This window comes from Centropristis striata, chromosome 22 (genome assembly GCF_030273125.1).
Source record: "Centropristis striata isolate RG_2023a ecotype Rhode Island chromosome 22, C.striata_1.0, whole genome shotgun sequence".
Classification (NCBI taxonomy): domain Eukaryota; kingdom Metazoa; phylum Chordata; class Actinopteri; order Perciformes; family Serranidae; genus Centropristis; species Centropristis striata.
The window spans coordinates 22,325,418-22,343,710 of record NC_081538.1 but is presented as its reverse complement, the minus strand read 5'-3'; the positions used below and the strand labels follow the sequence as shown (position 1 = coordinate 22,343,710).

At 33.6% G+C, this 18,293-nt stretch overlaps 1 protein-coding gene across 1 annotated transcript; it reads right to left on the bottom strand.

The window, feature by feature from the left end:
- Positions 1-6,955: 6,955 nt before the first annotated feature.
- th2 (tyrosine hydroxylase 2) lies at positions 6,956-16,284 on the bottom strand. Its single transcript, XM_059325828.1, has 12 exons — positions 16,054-16,284; positions 13,817-13,991; positions 13,542-13,630; positions 12,087-12,154; positions 11,954-12,004; positions 11,708-11,853; positions 10,738-10,873; positions 10,575-10,644; positions 9,858-9,914; positions 8,650-8,745; positions 8,426-8,559; positions 6,956-7,367 (listed from the first exon to the last, which is right to left on the bottom strand). The coding sequence occupies exons 1-12, from the start codon at positions 16,282-16,284 to the stop codon at positions 7,202-7,204; spliced, it is 1,419 nt and encodes a 472-aa protein (XP_059181811.1). The 3' UTR covers positions 6,956-7,201.
- Between the last annotated feature and the right edge of the window lie 2,009 nt (positions 16,285-18,293).

Sequence of the window (18,293 nt, the reverse complement as noted above, 5' to 3'; positions counted from 1 at the left end):
AGACAAGGGATCATTTGGCAGGAACTTGTAATGCCCTCCGGTAAAACAAGGACTCATTGTGCTGTCACAGGAATGCCATGTGTGAGAAACCACCATCTCCTCTTTCAAGGCAGTCATACGCCCGCTAAGCTGCAGAGGGCACTCATTTAATTAACTTGATCATGAATCATTCTGGGTGACAGCTGATCACTTGTTTCCACAGATGTACTTAATCTTCAAGGGTGCAGCGTTTGGATAAATGTGCATTCATACCCGGGCGTCTAACAGAGCCGTTTATTGTACTTTATTAATGTATATGCCAGCTGAAACACTAGGTTGTACTGTGCAGCGACGCCTGTGTAACGACAGAACGTAGCGAGCTGAGGCCGTGGAGACCTCCACTCTTTCAAACCAGTTCGTCGACCTCGTATATTTCTTGGAGAGGACGCGTTAACCGCCATCCACAAAGCATAACATGCTACTGCTCTCCTACTCCACGCTTTTGTTTGAACAAGTCCAATGTGGTCTCCACTCTTCTGCATTCGCTGAGCTTTAGGCGCAAGTGGTGCCGAAGCAGCTGCATATATAATGTGGGAGACGTCAACGACAGATGCCGTTTTCATCCGTGCACACTCTTTCCAAAGAGTATAAAAGCTCCCTCAGAGGGCACTGGAATCGCTAACTTTCCCCCCTGAAACATGAGTCATGAATCTCAGCGGCTGCACAAATCTCAGTGACTCGAGGACACCATCTGATGGCTGCTGGGCGGAACAGCATCAAGATTGAATTCTGATTTCTGCAACATATGATCCACCTTGGAGATCTTACAAACTCACCTCTTTTCCTGGAAGCACGTCCTCAGATGTCACTGCCCCCCGGCCCTCCGCGTTACCTTTGATGTAACCTGAATGAAGCTATTGTGCCTCACAAACAGTCTTGATCTCTTGTGGTGTGTGTGGACTAATAACAAACTGTGAAATGGATGAAAGAGAGATCAGACCGCCTTAAAATCCTCACCAACTTTCCCCTAATCTCCCCCCCTCAGATAATTCTTCTGCGGCCCTGCCAACTTTAAGCCCGGGCTCAACGAAAAAGAGAGCAAATAAAAATAATGAGGAGCATGATATGAAGGGAAACAAAGAAAGAGATTAGAGCTCTTTGAGGCTGGTGTTTGATTTAATCTCACGGCTGGTTTGTTGTGCAACGCTTTTTCCCAGAATGAAGCCATTATGTTGATCTTGATGAGTAGAAAGAGAATCAGCTGAAGAGTGCTCCGTCACCACTTTTGAGTAGTTTGTTGATAATCTCAACTGTTGCTGCCAAAGAGTGTGTGACAGCTGCAGGGTGAGGATCTGTCTGTATCACTTTCTAATAAGGCAAAATGTGAAACTAATGGCTTTGGTAATGACTCATGAATCATTTGCTAATGCAGGTGTAAATCATTAAAAAGAAAAATGGTTGCAAAGTGTTTATTCTCCTCCAGTGTGACCTCCAATCGACCGTTTGATCACTTAACATCCTAAAATAAGTGCCGCAGAGCAACCAAAGTCCATTAACAAATTATTTATATTTACATCTGCAGCCATGATGGCTTATTAATAAGTATCCTCTACTTTCTGATTTATTGGCATTCCTAGTTTAGATGACTTACTCATTTTTGCAGTTGGCTTACTAGAAAAGGAGACGCTTATGATCAGTTATTCATAATTTATGACATTATAATACTTCTTTCACTACTGCATAGAACAGACCGCTAGTGGACTGGACAGTGAGGAGATATTCGCTGTATTTGACAAAAAGTGTGTCAGATAAGAATTTCAGGCTGCTGCTTTAACTGCTGGAATCAGCTATAAACAACCTTTGTCTTCCAAATCTTTGCCAAAATATTGCGCCTCACCCCCCCGATAAGAGTCTGCCAGTCCCAGGGTAATCTCTATGACCAGATATCTGCGTATGAATCAGAGGTGTGAATCAGCAGAGGCCCTACGATACGATTTTATCCCAATACTTGAGTCGAGATATAATATAATTAGGATTTTAAGCATTTTGCGATATGGTGAGTATTGCGATACAATATATTGTGATTCAACTGTTTAACTGCATTTTGTGTCCTTAAAATTAAATTAAATCCAGAATTGTTTTGTCAAATAAGAGATAATTCTCAGTCTGTTCATCTCGCTTGAAGTTAGATGAGCCCACAAGTTCGTTGGGTTCCCCGAGTATTTTTATTTTCATGCGGCACTCCCTGCAAACTCCATGTGACATATCTATCTCATTCGTCCCTTTCTGGTTAAAAAATCTGAAATAAGTCCACACATCTTACTTAAACGCAGATGGTGCTCTCCTTATTTCTTTCTCCGGTGCCTCCATCTTTGTTGTACCAACTTCTTCCACGCTGACTGTCACCTCTACTGACCTAACAGAATATAACTCAACAGCACCATCTAGTGGAATAAAAAAATGATTTATTCTAAGTACCAAAGAATTCACTTCATATTTTCCATTAATATGGTAAAAATTGTGGCGGTCATGAATCAATAAAATATTGCCATGCAAAATATCGTGATACTATGCTGTAGCGATTTTTAATATGAATACAGAATTTTTGGTGTCAGAGGCATCCTGGTTTACGTCTGTAGTCCAAGTAGAATTGCCAAAAAAATAAGCCAAAAGAATTGGCCAAATGCAATCTTAATAATGCAGGATTTAAAATAAAAGAAATAAAATATTTTAAAAATAAAATAAAATTGTTTAGAAAATCAGGTTTAGACAGTTTTTTTGTTTGTTTTTTTAAACATTTTTAATAAACATATCACCATGAAACTTTGACATTTTGTAACTTATATTAAAGCATTTTTTTTCCTTTTATTAGAAATCTCAGAAATGACAATTTAGCTTTTTATTGGTCTTTTTATATAAAAAAATATATATATTTATGTGAACTTGTGAAACCATCCGGTGGTAACCCATTGAACATCATCATTTATTTTAAAAATGTATCTGCATTGATATATAGATATCTGTTTAGCTGAAATGTCATTTTGACCTACAACAATGACCAAAAGTATATAAAAAGTCTTATATCTGTTGTCTGGATATTCACTGGAACCCCAGATATAAACTGTTATCAGACTGATAGCTGATGGGTCTGGAGGTTGGATTTCAGGGCTGCGCCGTGTTATTTTGGTTTTCCATGCTCTCTTCTACCTCAGTCCTGTTCATATGTGTCTCGCCAGCATTTAAAACCAAACAAAACAACAGCCGTATTGTAATATAGTTTGGATTTTGTTCTATTTTTGGCCTGTGGTACTTGGACCATATCTCCCCTGTACTGTCCTCTAAACTGTTGACTTTCACTTGTTTCAAAAGCACTGCATGGCCTCTGTTCCACCTCTAAGCCCCTCAGATCTGCTGCATCAAAGATAATCAAGCCTTTTCACTTGTTGGCCCTAAATGATGGAATACTTTGTCACTAATAATCAGATTTTCCGCCTCCACTGATGCCTTTAAAACATGTCTACAGACCAACTCTTTTCTTTAACCTGACAACTCTCTCTTTAGTTTATTGTTTGTGCAATGTCATCTGTGTTATAATCTTATGAAGATATTCTATACCTACATCAATTTACTTAAAATTAGATGGATTTTTTTTTTATTGTATTTGATCACTCTTGTGTTTTATTTGAGTCAACTTACAGTCATGGAAAAAATCAGTAGACCACCCTTGTTTTTCCTAATTTCTTGGAAAACTATGAAAACGGCTCGATATCAGCTCTTAAATTAAACTCTTTTGAGCTAGTTTTGTTGTTATCATTATATTTTTCCAAACAAAATGTACCTTTAGTTACATAAAACAAAACAAACAAACTAGATGTTGCAGACTTCTCCTAAATCCATAAATTGTTGTTGTTTTTTTTACATTTATAAGTCTGTCTGACTTGAATAAAACCGGTATGATGTGTTTGTTAGTCAGCTTTAGAGATGTCAGTAGTCAGATTTTTTCACTTTTGACAGATCCGGACTAGCTGTTTCTGAGTCCAGCACAGAACCCAAAATATTGAACTCTCTGTCCCTTTAACAGCTCAAAACAGCTCTACAAAGCACTTGGATTGGAAGAAATGCATTTGTGAACTATCGACAAAGCTATTAGTTCTCTATCAGGCCTTAAATCACCAGATTCGCTCACATCTCATGCTGTATCTGATTCCTTTTGAGTTCTCAGGCTGCGAGGGCAGAGTGAACCTCATGACCCTGCTCCCAGCTCCGGAGGAGGCAGACCAGGCCAGCGCGGGGATGGGACGGCCCTGACATCAATAAAAGGAAACACTTATGGTTGGAGTCGGGATGATACAGCGTTTGGGATTTGTGGCGAGCACTCCAGGCTGGATCCCTGACAGGTCACCCCCGCTCAGCAGATTTGGGATCCTGGCGGTGGGTATCGTGGGGGATTTGTGGATTTTGAGAGCGCTGGATGTAGAACGAGATACAAGAAATTATAAAGTGTTTGACTCCTGCTTGGAGAGAGAGAGTGTGTGCGTGTGTGTGTGTGTGTGTGTGTGTTAGAGTGCACACTTGTCAAGCAGTAGATCACTCTTTCCCTCCACTTGCTTCACCTCTCTCTCCTTCTCTTTCTCTTCACACACAATTTTTTCTACTCCACAAACACAAGGGTTTCCTAGGGAGGCCGGAGCAGGGCTTGATTTACTGTATAGTGGAATTATGGGAAGGGAAAGCTTCCCAACACAAGGTGGCCCGCTGCAGGCTCTGCCAGCCTCCGTGTTCATGGTGCTGATGCTTTATGACTCCTGCAGATGGAGATGGTTTTTCTTCTTTCTTCCCTTTTTTTTTTTCTTCTCAAGGCTTTGACGTGAGCAGCTCTGATATGCATTGTCGCCTGCATGGAGATCAAAGCGCTGGACGCCCGTCAAAACCCCTCCGAAGGCCAAATCCTGCAGTCGTACGGAGAAAGAGAAATAAAGAGAGAAGAGCGTCTGTCAGCAGTGCGGCCCTGCGGACCGTGCTGTGGTTGACTGTGAGGTCCCGGTGACCTGGCCCTACTGATGTGCTGGGCCTCAGCGCTGGCTCTGGCCTTGACCAGCACAGGCAACATGATACTTAAATCATTCATAATTAGCTCCTTCCCTTTGCTTAATAACACATGAAGATAAATGGGTTCCAAGATTTTTTTCCAAATGGAAATAGTTGGTTTGGAATTAAAAAGCTAGGAAACGGCCTGCGAGCTCTGTATTGTAGTGGTTCACTGTTTCTCTCTTTTTCCTCCTCAGCACTCATTATTTCCATATTTTATATCTTTCTACTTCTACACCACTACGCCTACCTTTTAATGCACAAATAACATTATATACAAATAAATAAATACAGGGGCGGGGGAATAGGCCTAGATTAGTCTACTAACAAAATGAGACATTTTTAAATTTAAAAAATATATATTATTTAAAATATATAAATGAATAAATAAATATATACAGAAATAAATGAATGTGAAAATAAGTCATAAGTTCTTATAATTATTTCCGCATATTTTATTTCTCTTTATATTTCCACATATATTTATTTATATTTTTTTATGTACTTGGTTCATTGTTTCTCTCTTTTTCCTCCTCATAAGTACCTTTTTGGTACTTTTTTCCCATTTTTTAAAATGTATTTCTGCTTCTACACCACCACGTCTACCTTTTACTGCACAAATAACATTATATAAAAATAAATAAAAACAGAATATATAGGGGGCTAGAGTAGTTTATATGCAAAAAATATAAAAAAAATATCAATTAATAAATACAGAAATATATATATACATAAATTAATGTGGAAATGAGTCAAAATTCTTATTCTTCCCTCATATTTTATTTCTCTTAATACTTCCACATGTATTTATTTCTTTATTTCAATTATGTACTTTTGTTTTTGGTTTACCGTTTCACTCTTTTTCCTCCTCACACTTTTTTTGTACTTTAATTGAGTATTATTTCCATTTTTTTAAACTTTCTATTTCTACACCACTACATCTACTTTTTACTGCACAAATAACAATATATAAAAATAAATTAATATAGAATATATACGAATGTATAGGGAGGGGAAAAATAGAGTTGTTTCTATGAAAAAATAAAAACACAAAAATATGAAAAAAATATAAAAATGAAAATAAGTCATAATTCTTATAATTGTTCCCTCATATTTTATTTCTCTTTATATTTCCACATATACTTATTTATTTGGTTTCTTTATGTATTTTTTTTTTGGTTCACCGTTTTCTTTTTCCTCCTCAACACAATTTAAAAAAATATATATTTTTCTACTTCTACACTACTACATCTACTTAATACTGCACAAATAATATTATATAAAAATGAATAAATATAGAATTGTATGGGGAAAAATAGTACTTTATGTGCAATAAATAAATACAAATACATATTTCAAAAAATATTTATAATTTAAAATAAGTCAAAACTATTTCCCCTTATATTTCCTCATTTATTTATTTTAAAAGTGTATTTTTGGTTTTGGTTCACTGGTTTTTTTTGTACTTTACTTGAGTATTATTTCAATTTTCTACTTCTACTCCACTACATCTCAGAGGTAAATATTATACTTATTATTGCACAAATAACATTATGAACATTTAAATAAACATAGATTGTATATGGGGTAATATAGAAGTTTATATGCAAAAAAAATAATTATAAATGAAATCATTTATACAGAAATAACAACTCTCAAAATAAGTCAAAATCAAGTATTTCCTTATTTTTTATTTCTTTTTGTTAACATATTTTTTTATTTCTCTTTATATTTAATACTCTTCAGCACCTTTTCGTACTTACTACTTAGGTATCATTCCCATTTTCTTTTATATCTTTCTATCACTATATCTCAGAGGTAAATATATTTTTTACTGCACAAATAACATGATATAAAAATAAATGAATATAGAATATATAGGGGATATAAATAATCTCTGGAATGCAAAACACTGAAGTTTTCTTGATGAAAATAAATGTTTATTTGTTTTTACATGATACAATATACACACAAACAAATGGCCATGTGGAACTTCACAAACATGACTACATTATGATTTTCTTAGTGGGTTTTTTTCTCATAACAGTAGATCTCATTTACAGTATTTACAGAGGCCAAATGTCCTTTCAACTTTCTGCATGACTTTCTTCTCTCTTTCTGCAGAATATCTGTCTTAAGATGAGCTGAATTTCTCCAAAGCGCTGTGAAGGGTCTTCAGGTCTTCTCTCATCTGGCTCAGGGCGTTCTGGATCTTTCCGGTCTGATCCAGGACCTCCACGCTGCAGGTAAAGGGCTCGTAGCGAACCGCAAAGGGTCGCTTGATGGTTGCAGAGTATTTCCTGTAGAAGCAAATTAATGCAAATACAGATAAGTGACAAATATTAGGAAAAATAACAACATCCAGCCTTTTATTGAGGTCTTTCTTTACTCATTAAAGGCACCCTGAGGAGTTTTTAGGACCATGTCCCTGTTTGTAACGCAGGAATCTTCTGCAGAAAAGAAGCCTGCTAGTAAGTTCACCTTTAATAATGCAGGATTCAAAATAAATAAATTAAAAAATTTGAAAATAAAATAGTTTAGAAAATCCACTTTTGACAGAATAAATCTCCATAAGAAGCCTTTTTAGGGGAGACATTACATGTAAATATATATTTTTATTTTTTAATAAATATATCACCATTAACCTTTGACAGTTGGTTAGTTATATTATGACAATTTTTTTCTATTAGAAGTTCTCTGAAATTGTATGTTTAAATATTCAAAATAGGCATTCTCTTATTAAATATGTGCTTTTTTTGTATACATTTTCATAACATGAATTGAAAACAAATGAATGTAAAAATAAGTTAAAATTCTTATATATATATATACATATTTCTTTATTTTATTTCTGTTTTTTTTTTTTTGGGTTCACGGTTTCTCTATTTTCCTCCTCAACACTCTCTTTTTCTTTTTGTACTTAACTTTTTTATTTCTTTCTACTTCCATAACACTATATCTACCTTTTACTGCACACATAACATTATATGAAAATAAATAAATATAGAATATATGGGGAGGTAGAGTAGTTTATATACAAAAAAAAATAAAATAATAAATTAATATATACAGAAATAAGTTAATGTGAAAATAAGTCAAAATTCTTATTATATATGCAGAAAATGCATATTTATACAAATATATAAATCAAAATAAATAAGATAAATAAAAAACTTGGATAAAGATAAAAAGTTTTCTCTCTTTGTATCACTCCATTCATCTGAAAATTAAAATAAAAAAAAAATAAAAAATCCCCAGTATTAATGTAATGTCCTTTAAATGAATGTCAATGTTCCAATCCAGTTTTTTTTAAAAGCATAATTTTCCCCCAACAGCAATAAAATGAACGAGTGCATACCTCAGTTTAGTCTTTGCATCCTCGAAGCTCTCCGACACAAAGTAAACAGGCTGGTAGGTTTGGTCCTGGTATGGCTGCACCGCCGTCTCCTCGGGGTTAAACGGTTTGTACTCCGGCTCATTAGACAGAGCGTACTGTAAGGGGACAGGTCAAAGGTCAAAGACTGCCAGTACAACAAGAACACATTAATATGCAGCAGAATACAGAGAAGAAAACAAACTTACAACAAGTTCTCCGTAAGAAGACAGCAGCCCGGCGCCGTAAGCTTTCACCGCTCCGTTCTGCTTACAGAGACCAAACTCCACAGTGAACCAGTATAACTGTACAGGGAGAAAACAACAGAACAGGCAGATGAAGATATTATCTGGATGAGAGCATGGTTAAACCTCTGCAGTCCAGGAGATTTTGGTTCAAATTTGTCAACTTCCTCTGCATTCATTTCTGTCTCTGTTTAGCATCTTTCAGTCTGTCCTTACATCACATGCATGGCTCCTTTTTCTCCACACAAGTTTGTCTATCAGTCAGATTTTTTTTTTTTTTTTTTAATTACAAGTATAAAGCTTCCAGGAACCCAAAATACAAACAAAGGACATAGGTTTTTATGGAAATGTTCCAATTTTTTTCACTATATATACACAAGAAAACAGCAGAAATTAATTAAATAAATAAATAATTAACTATAAAAACATCAACAACATGTCTGTTTGCATGTAAATTAAATATAGCAATAGTTTAGTACAAAGAAAATTCACATTTTAAAAATGGTCTAGAAACATAAATGGTACACTGTGTAAAAATCCCTTATGATTGCACTTTCAACTGGCTTTCTCAGCTTGTCTACTTATCATATATGAATAAAGTTATCACTGTTAATAAAACATGCTCAGTGTATTTGCAATAAATAGATGGGCTCCAGAGGGTTAAACAGAATGTGCAGTTATTTATTTTGGCCACTAGATGGCAGTGAAGATCCATTAAATGCACCAAGTGAATTGAAGAGAGAAAAGTCTAATATTTGACATGAAAGTGAGGAAAAACTGGTTTGTTGCCAAGTAAGTCGTCACATATAAGGAATTTGCTTCAGTATTTTTGTACACAAAATAACAATTATTGCAACAGTGAAGAATAATAAACATTAAATGTAAAAGATATGTCGCTCCAATTTTACAATTACAAATGTACAAAATTATTTAGCTGGCATGCTCCATTAGAGAATAATATAATAAATACGATGAAAAAGACACATATTACATAATAACAAAATATGAAAACGATGTGACATTTAATAAATACGAAATATAAGACATTCATACAAAAGAACTGATAAAAACAAAAGTATGTCTGTCTGAATATATTTAAGTTATAATTCAGGCACTTTTAAAATTGGTGGTGGGTTTAACATATGTAATATAATATAAATATAAAAACCTACCGTTGACAGTTTCTCAATGTCTTCATCTGAAGCTCCAAGCGAGGCCAGTCCAATCTCCTGAAATAGTTCAAAAGAATAAATATTAAAGGTGATACCACTAGATTATAGAGCTGCATGACATGAGAAAAAAAATGACAGTAACAACAGTAACAATATTACTTATTATTATATGTGTTTATTGTGGAGGTTGACATCACGATTAAAAAATGTTTCAATATGTATTTATTTATTAATATTTATTTTTCTTCCTTTACTTTGCCTTTTTCTCTTTCCTGTTGTTGGTTTGGTGACAGATTACATAAATAAAAAATAGAGAATATATAGGAAAAAATAGAGTAGTGTACATGCAAAAAATTTAATAATAAAAAGACATATATTTTAATATATATATATAAATGAATGAATAAATAGATACAGAAATGAATGTAAAATTCTTATAATTATTCCGTCATATTTTATTTTTCTTTACATTTATTTATTTATTTATCTTTTTTATATACTACTTTTTTCACTTATTTATTTATCTTTATATTTCCACATTTATGTATTTCCCTTTAAACATTTTTTATTGACTTATTTATTCTCTTATGTATTTGTCTTTAAATTTCCACATTTATTTTCTAATTCTTGCACGGATATGTTAATTTTATGGCAGTCAAGTTGACATCAATGACGATTTTTTTTAAAAAAAGTTAAGGGTGCAGATGATGCAGTTACCTGTGAAAACTGTGCAAACTCTTTATCTGCCAGCATGGGAATGTGGCCGAGCAGTTCATGGCAGCAGTCTCTGTCGGAGCAGAAGGAACAGAGTCAGTGACAGAAACAAAAAACAGCTGAATACACAAACAAACAGCGAGGAGCCCAGAAAACGCTGACTCACGGCTCGGGGGAGTGCATGGGCGCCGAGGGGTGTCGGATGTACTGCGTGCACTGAAACACTCTGAAGGCCAAACTGTTGAGGAAGTCTCTGGCTGACAGCAGGCCGGCCACGGGACGCAGCTGGAAGCCAGTTTTCTCTGAAATAACCAGAAGAAGCAGTTAGCAGAGCTGATAGACTTTCATATTGTTTTTTGGCTTTATTTATGCACATTTAATCATCTTGTTTTTGCCCTATATCCTTATCTCTCTCTCTTTGTTAAATTATTTCTTTTTTTGATCTCTGATTGTGTGTGTATTTAGAATATTTTTACTGCTTTTACATATAAACGACATTACATAAAAAAAAATAAAAAAATTGAAAAAATTGAGAAATATATTTTGTTATTTCTCTTTATATATATATATATATATATATATCATTTATTTTTATTGTACCTTTTAACATATTTAAATACCAAAATATTTCATAATTCAACTTTGCAGGTAAAATTCAAGGATTTTTAGGCACTCTTAAGAACCCTGGTTTATTTAAAAAATAAAAAATAAAAAGTTTCTAAAATGTAAGAATTTGCTGCTTCTGTGTCCTACATTATATGAGACTAAAGATTGTTTTTAGATGTTTTATTGAACATACAACTAATAAATCAACCAAGCAAATAATAAATAAATGAATGGGTAAACCTGATAAAAATGTCTTTCTCTCTTTGTAAGTGGTCCTTGGCTCAAAAAAGACCATAACTTAGAACTCATAACCATAACAGAATCAAAAATCAGACATTCAAAACCTCTAGTGATTTTTATTATTTAGTATTTTAGGGACCTTTTAAACAATTTTTACCAGTTCTTTCAACGTTCGATCTACTTTTGCAGGATTTTTTAGAGCAGAAAATTAATTTATTCAACCTTTTCAAACTCTATTATCTTCTGGAGACCAAAATCTTTCATGAATCTAATTATTTCATCTTTGTCACCTTTCAGGAAGGCAGAAATCTCTCTGAGCTGAGGGATTCGCTCCTCTCCGTATCCACACTCTTTCTCCAGCTGCTGCAGCCCGTCCAGGAACTGCCTGCAGGCCAGACTGGGGTAAATACTCCGCAGCTGCTGGTACACCTCCCTCCTGTTAACAACAACAACAACAACAACAACATTACACTTTAATCATGCATGCAACATGCACTTGCAGTTAAAGCATGTAGCAGTGTGCAGCTCCTTCTCACCATGTGGACACTTCTTCAGCTGTGTACTCCACCGTGGGCAGCGGGTCGCCTCTGTCACACAGAAAATGCATTTATGAGAGAATGTTTGATTGATAATCAGTGTTTAATGATGATGTATGAACATGTCGCTCACTGTTTGTATCTGAAGGCGAGCTCAGAGATGAAGGCTCGTCTTTTTCTGTACTCTGGATCGCTGTATCCCTGCATAAACAAACAACCTTATTGATAAGATTGAAGCACAGAGAAACATAATAAAATGCAAACCAAGAAATACACCAAGCAGCTAAAATGTGGAGCAAAATATATGAATACATAATGTCGCTAAAGCTTGATAAGACAATAATAGATCAGATAAAGGTCACAAAAAAGCTAGAAAAGACCTACAAAGCATTTAATTATTATACAGTGGAGGAATGACTTTAAATGGTGGTTTCCTTGACTGTACTGACCTGCCCACCTTCAAAAAAACTCACAAAAACTCACTTATTCAGAATGGCTTTTAATGCATGATACATTTTAGTTATTTAGCATCATATCTCTGTTTTTTTAAACTGTTGTTGTTTTTTTTTTAATTTAAATTGTGCTTACTAATTTGTAAAGTGTCTTTGAGCATCCTGAAAAGCAACCTATAGATACAGTTTATTATCATTATTATTAAGCTATATAAGGTAAACATAATTACGAGAATTCACTTGCAAAAATGTGACCTGCAGGAAAGAAATGCTTGCTGCTTTCTGGAGGATGCAGAAAGAATTCAGGTCTCTTTGTTTCACTCTGATGATCTTACAAAAGGTTTGAACCGTGCTATTCTGGCTTTTGCTATCTTTTACTAAGGCTGTGAAGCCAGCAGGTATATAAAAACTTCAAATTTCATGTTAAAAGATAGATGAAACCAACAGGATCAGTGGTGGAATAACTATTCAGATCTTTTACTTAGTAAAGTAAAAGTACTAATACCACACTGTGAAATTGCTCCACTACAAGTAAAAGTCCTGCATTCAAAACTTAATGAAGTAAAAGTACAAAAGTATCAGCATCAAAATGTACTTAAAGTATAAAAAGTAAAAGTACTCTTTAAGCAGAATGACCCAACTCGGATTGATTTATATATATATTCCAAATATATTATTTGATTATTATTATTATTGATGCATTTATGTAAGCAGTGTTTTACTGTCAAGTTAGTGCTGATTTTAACTACTTAATAGACTGTTATGAGGTTTAATTTTGAAAAATTATTTTAAATTTTATCTTGTTTATCATGTTAAATCTCGACCTGAAAAGTAACTAAAGCTGGCAGCTAAATGTAGTGGAGTAAAAAGTACAATATTTAGCTCTAAAATGTAGTGAAGTACAAGTATAAAATTACATGAAATGGAAATACTCAAGTAGCTCCAAGTTGTACTTAAGTACAGTACTTGGTTACATTCCCCCACTGCAGATGATGTCATATTTTTTTTTTTTTTAAAGGGATTTAATTTGCTAAGAAGGTGGATTCTGTCCTCGCTCCACTGTAAACAAAATAAGTAAATAAGTTGACAGATAAATATGAACAGTGTGACATTGTGCAGTGGATGTAAACACTCACTGGATGGTCCTGGTCCATGTCCGGATCAAATTTGGTGATTAACATGTTGCATCTGTCGAGGTCTTTTATCTGCCTGGGAAACCAGGGAACTGTGACGAGACGAGAGGACAGAATAATGGTTAGTGCTTTTGTTTTGGGCTTTATTATCATATGACATTTAAAGGAAATTAAAGGAGCTTTAACTTGTATAATAATAAAACCTGCAGCATTGCTGTCCTAACATGAATTTATATACATCACAAGATATTTTAACAGGTGTGATGAAAATCAGGAACCTTTTTCTTCAGCTACGGAGCGAACGTCGTCCACCACTCTCTTCAGTGAGTTGATGAAAACGTCCAGATCGGAGCTGTGAACTTCACACTTCATGAAGAACTCCAGGTCTGTGATGCTGTTCTTTGACTTCCTCCCTGGGCGACTTTCGATGTGGAGAAGTTTAGCTGCAAACGTCTGTGAGGGAAGGAGAAAAAAATAATGTTTTTAATTAAAAATTGCATGCAGAAAGAACAAAAATCACACAAATCTGTAAAATGATACCTTTAGCATCTGTACAACTGCTGTTTCTATATTATTTTACAGACCATTATTTGAGACTCAACATTGTTTTTAGATGTTTTATTGACTAAATGATTATTATAATTAACCAGGAAAATAATAAATAAATAAATTAATGAGCAATGAGTAAACCTGACAAAATTGTCTTTCTCTATCTTATCAGGGTTTCATGGCTGGAAAAAGATCGAGAAGCTACCATAACACAAGCCCCAGATGCAGGACAGTTATTTATTTTTATTATAAAATATCATTTAGCTGCAAACATCTGAGAGGGAAGGTAAAAAAATAATGTTTTTAATTAAAAAATTGCATGCAAAAAGACCAAAAATCACACAAATCTGTAAAATGATCCCTTTAGCATCTGTACAACGACTATTAAATAAATTTACTTTAACTCCTCATGTTGAATGTGAAAAACATGACAGATTTCTGTAATTTATCATGCATTTCTTCATTATCTTGATCTGGAAAAATATATAAAATATTACATCACATTTGATGTAAAGTTAAGGTTTTTTTTTTGTCTTTTTTTAGTCTGTGCAAACAATAAAAAACAATAAATTGCCATTAAAAATAAAATTAATGCATTCTTAAATAACAGTTAATTATCATGTTATTTTAAAGGTAAAATTTTATATTCCTGCAAAAATCAGTAAATTGACATGCAAAGCCTCAAGTGATGTATTTAAGGGACTTTAAAAAATAATAATTTTTTTATCCAAATACAAAATACAAAGTTGGAGCCTCAAGTACTGTGAAAGGTCTTAAAGGGACTAAAATCTATAATTATTAAAGTGTTTTCATACTGTTTCTATCAGGTATCTTTTCAAAACACAGTAGTCCATCATGATCTGTTTTTATAAATATTAATAATAATAATAATAATAAACTGTATTTGTATGCCGCTTTCAAGTGTCAAATGTCAGACAAACAATGATTAAAAACATTTTAGTTATACCACATTGAGCAAAAAATAGCTCCATATAAAAAAAAATAGAAAATAAATACAAGTTCAGTGACTCTCTTTGTATATAAAAAGTTTCTGATTTATGTTTTACTTACATTTTTAATTGACAGCTTTAGTTTCTGATAATATTTCAGATCACAAACAAACATACAAAAATGTGATTTATCTTGTAAAATGTATAATAAAGTGCTTATACTGGCATATCAATTGCTTAATTCATTCTGTAGGGAAATTACAGTATTTTGATAATCAGTAATGTTCAAAGTCAATTTTCAGCCATAAAAACACTTAAAATGTGAGAATTTGCAGCTTTTTTTTTAATCATCGTGAACTAACATTGTTTTACAGACCAAACGATGAATCGATTAACCAAGAAAATAATCAATAGTTGCAGAAACATGCTGCTTAAAGGTGACATCATCTGTAATAATAACACAACATTATAATGCATTAACTGCAATAATAAGACTTTGAGGCCCGGTCTTATATCGTGTAAACAGCAAAATAATCAATAACCAATACAATCATTTATTAGACATTATTGTACTTTAAACATACGCTTCATGACAGCATTCAAGAGAACAAATTTAAGGAAGAAATGTGTAATGTTTCAAAATGTGTCACCTGTTTCTAAGTAGTCTTGGCCATTTCAAGCGCTTTATTTTAAAAACCACGCACTTTTTAAACCTTTACAGGTAAAATTCAAGTGCTTCAAGGATTTCCAGCACTTACTGTTTCCATCAGGTATCTTTTCAAAACACAGTCATGATATTTTTTTAATAAATATTATTATTATTATTATTATTATTATTATTATTATTATTATTGTTAATAATAATAATGATAATAATGATAATAATAATAAGAAGAATAAGAATAATAATAATAATAATAATAATAAGTGTCAAGTGTCAAAATGTCAGACAAACAATGATTAAAAACATTTTAGTTATACTATCCATATATGGTATACCAGAATTTGCGCCTCACCTCGAATATTTTCCCCGTTTTGAAGAATCCCGCGTTCTTCTCGCTGCTGAGGGCGAACAGGACGTTAACGGTGACCCTGCCGTGCTTCTCCTCGAACACGAAGCTGTCCCGGTACCGGGAGGGCCCCGGGGAGCCCGCGGAGCCGCTGCTGCGCTCCCGGCGAGCATCCTCGATCAGACTCTGCTTCCTGCCGCTGAAGGCCGCCGGCTGCGTCCCGCTGTCCGTCTTCATGAGTCTCAGCTGGAGCTTGTTCAGAGGGTCTAAGGATCCGGCTGTGAGTGTGAGTGTGAGGCAGCATCACCTCCGGACAGGTTTAAATACTCTTCATCCATCTGACGGATTGTCATGGAGATGAGGTGCGCATGTGTTGCACGTGCGTTTTGTTGTTCTTGGGGCCTGTTTTGCGTCATGATACATTACATCTTTTAATGGGACAGAAATAGATCTGTTAGGAGGGATTGAAATCTAATGAAGCAGATCATTCAACCAAAATAGGTCAGGACAGGACAGCTTACATAAGGGTTACATGGTCCTATCTATGGAAGGAGAAATTACGTTTATTTGGGTGGCAGGGGGTGGCACACTTTTTATTTTCTGCTGTGCTTTTTAGGCAGTATATTATTTAAATTATTATTATATTATTTAAATTATTATTATATTATTAGTCTTTTAATTGTATTTATTAGTCTTATAATTATATTTATTTTATCTATTATTCTTATATAATAATAGTAAATATTAGTATTATTACTACTATGATTTTTAACATATTATTATTATTATTTAAAAAATAAGTAAATAAGTATAATTATAAATGATAATAATAATAATAATAATAATAATAATAATAATGATGATAATAATAATAATAATAATTTATTTTATTTTTTCTAACCAGCAGCAAATAAAAATTCCCAGCTATAAAAATGTTTTAATGTACTTAAATGCAGTGGTAGGATGTAACTAAGTACATTTACTCAAGTACTGTACTCAAGTTCTGAAGTACTTGTACTTTACTTGAGTATTTCCGTTTTATGTAACTAGACATAGTACATACTATACAGCCATCAGGCTTTCTTAGTTCTTCCAGAGATTCTACCAGACTAACTGAATTTTCCCTCGGGGATAAATAAAGTCATTTTGATTTGATTTATATACTTTTTACTCCACTACATTTAGCTGCCAGCTTCAGTTGCTTTTCAGGTGAAGATTAACTAAAACATTTAAGTGATTAATTTAAAGTGATAAACCTCATAACGGTGTATTAATTAGTTAAAATGAGCCCTACCTTGACAACGTTATAATGCTACGTACATTAATGCATCAAAAATATAAAGACTATAATAGGCATATATTTAGAATATAAATAACAATCTGAGTGGTTCTATGCTGCATAACAAGTATTTTGACTTTTGATACTTTAAGTACATTTTGATGCTGATACTGATGCTGTACTTTTACAAGTAAGTTTTGCATGCAGGACTTTTACTTGTAGTGGAGTAATTTTGCAGTGTGGTATAAATACTTATATTTAAGTAAGGGATATGAATACTTCTTCTACCACTGGTCTGGAATTCATGTAATTACATTAATAAAGTGGGTTTGGTGCCTAACCCTAACCTCAGTGTTTTTAAAGTATTTAAAAACTACTGTGGTTGTCACATGTCGGAATGAAAATTGATGCAGCGGTTCAGAAATTTTCATATTTAACATATTTTTGAGAGATTCAATAAGTCTCTGGTTTGCAGAAATGCACACTTCCAACAATTATTCTGGGTTGTTGTACAACTGGAGAGTGGCTGATTCTGGATTTTTGGGCCGATGTCGATAATAGTGAGTAAAAGAATTTTGGCTATTGATTTACCGGCCATATAAACATGAACATATACACCTCAGCTGTATTTAACCACAGTGACACTAAGTTCTATTCATGGTGAATGACACTATAGAGTTGCCACAGTAATTTCAAGCTTCCCCTGCTGGACAAACTGTGTTATGACACCTTTTTTTAAATTACCAAAGTATCTTTTTTCTGGATTATATTCTGGAAACAAGTTTCTATATTGGTGCATATTGGAAACATGAATGCTGAACAGATATATCATCAAAATATATAACCTGTTACATATATCAGTCAGGCTCGATTTACGGCAAAGTTTTACTGTATTATTTTGTAGTTTTTGCTGATAAAACACTAGATTTATTGATATTATTTTTTTTTACATTTTAATATTTATTAT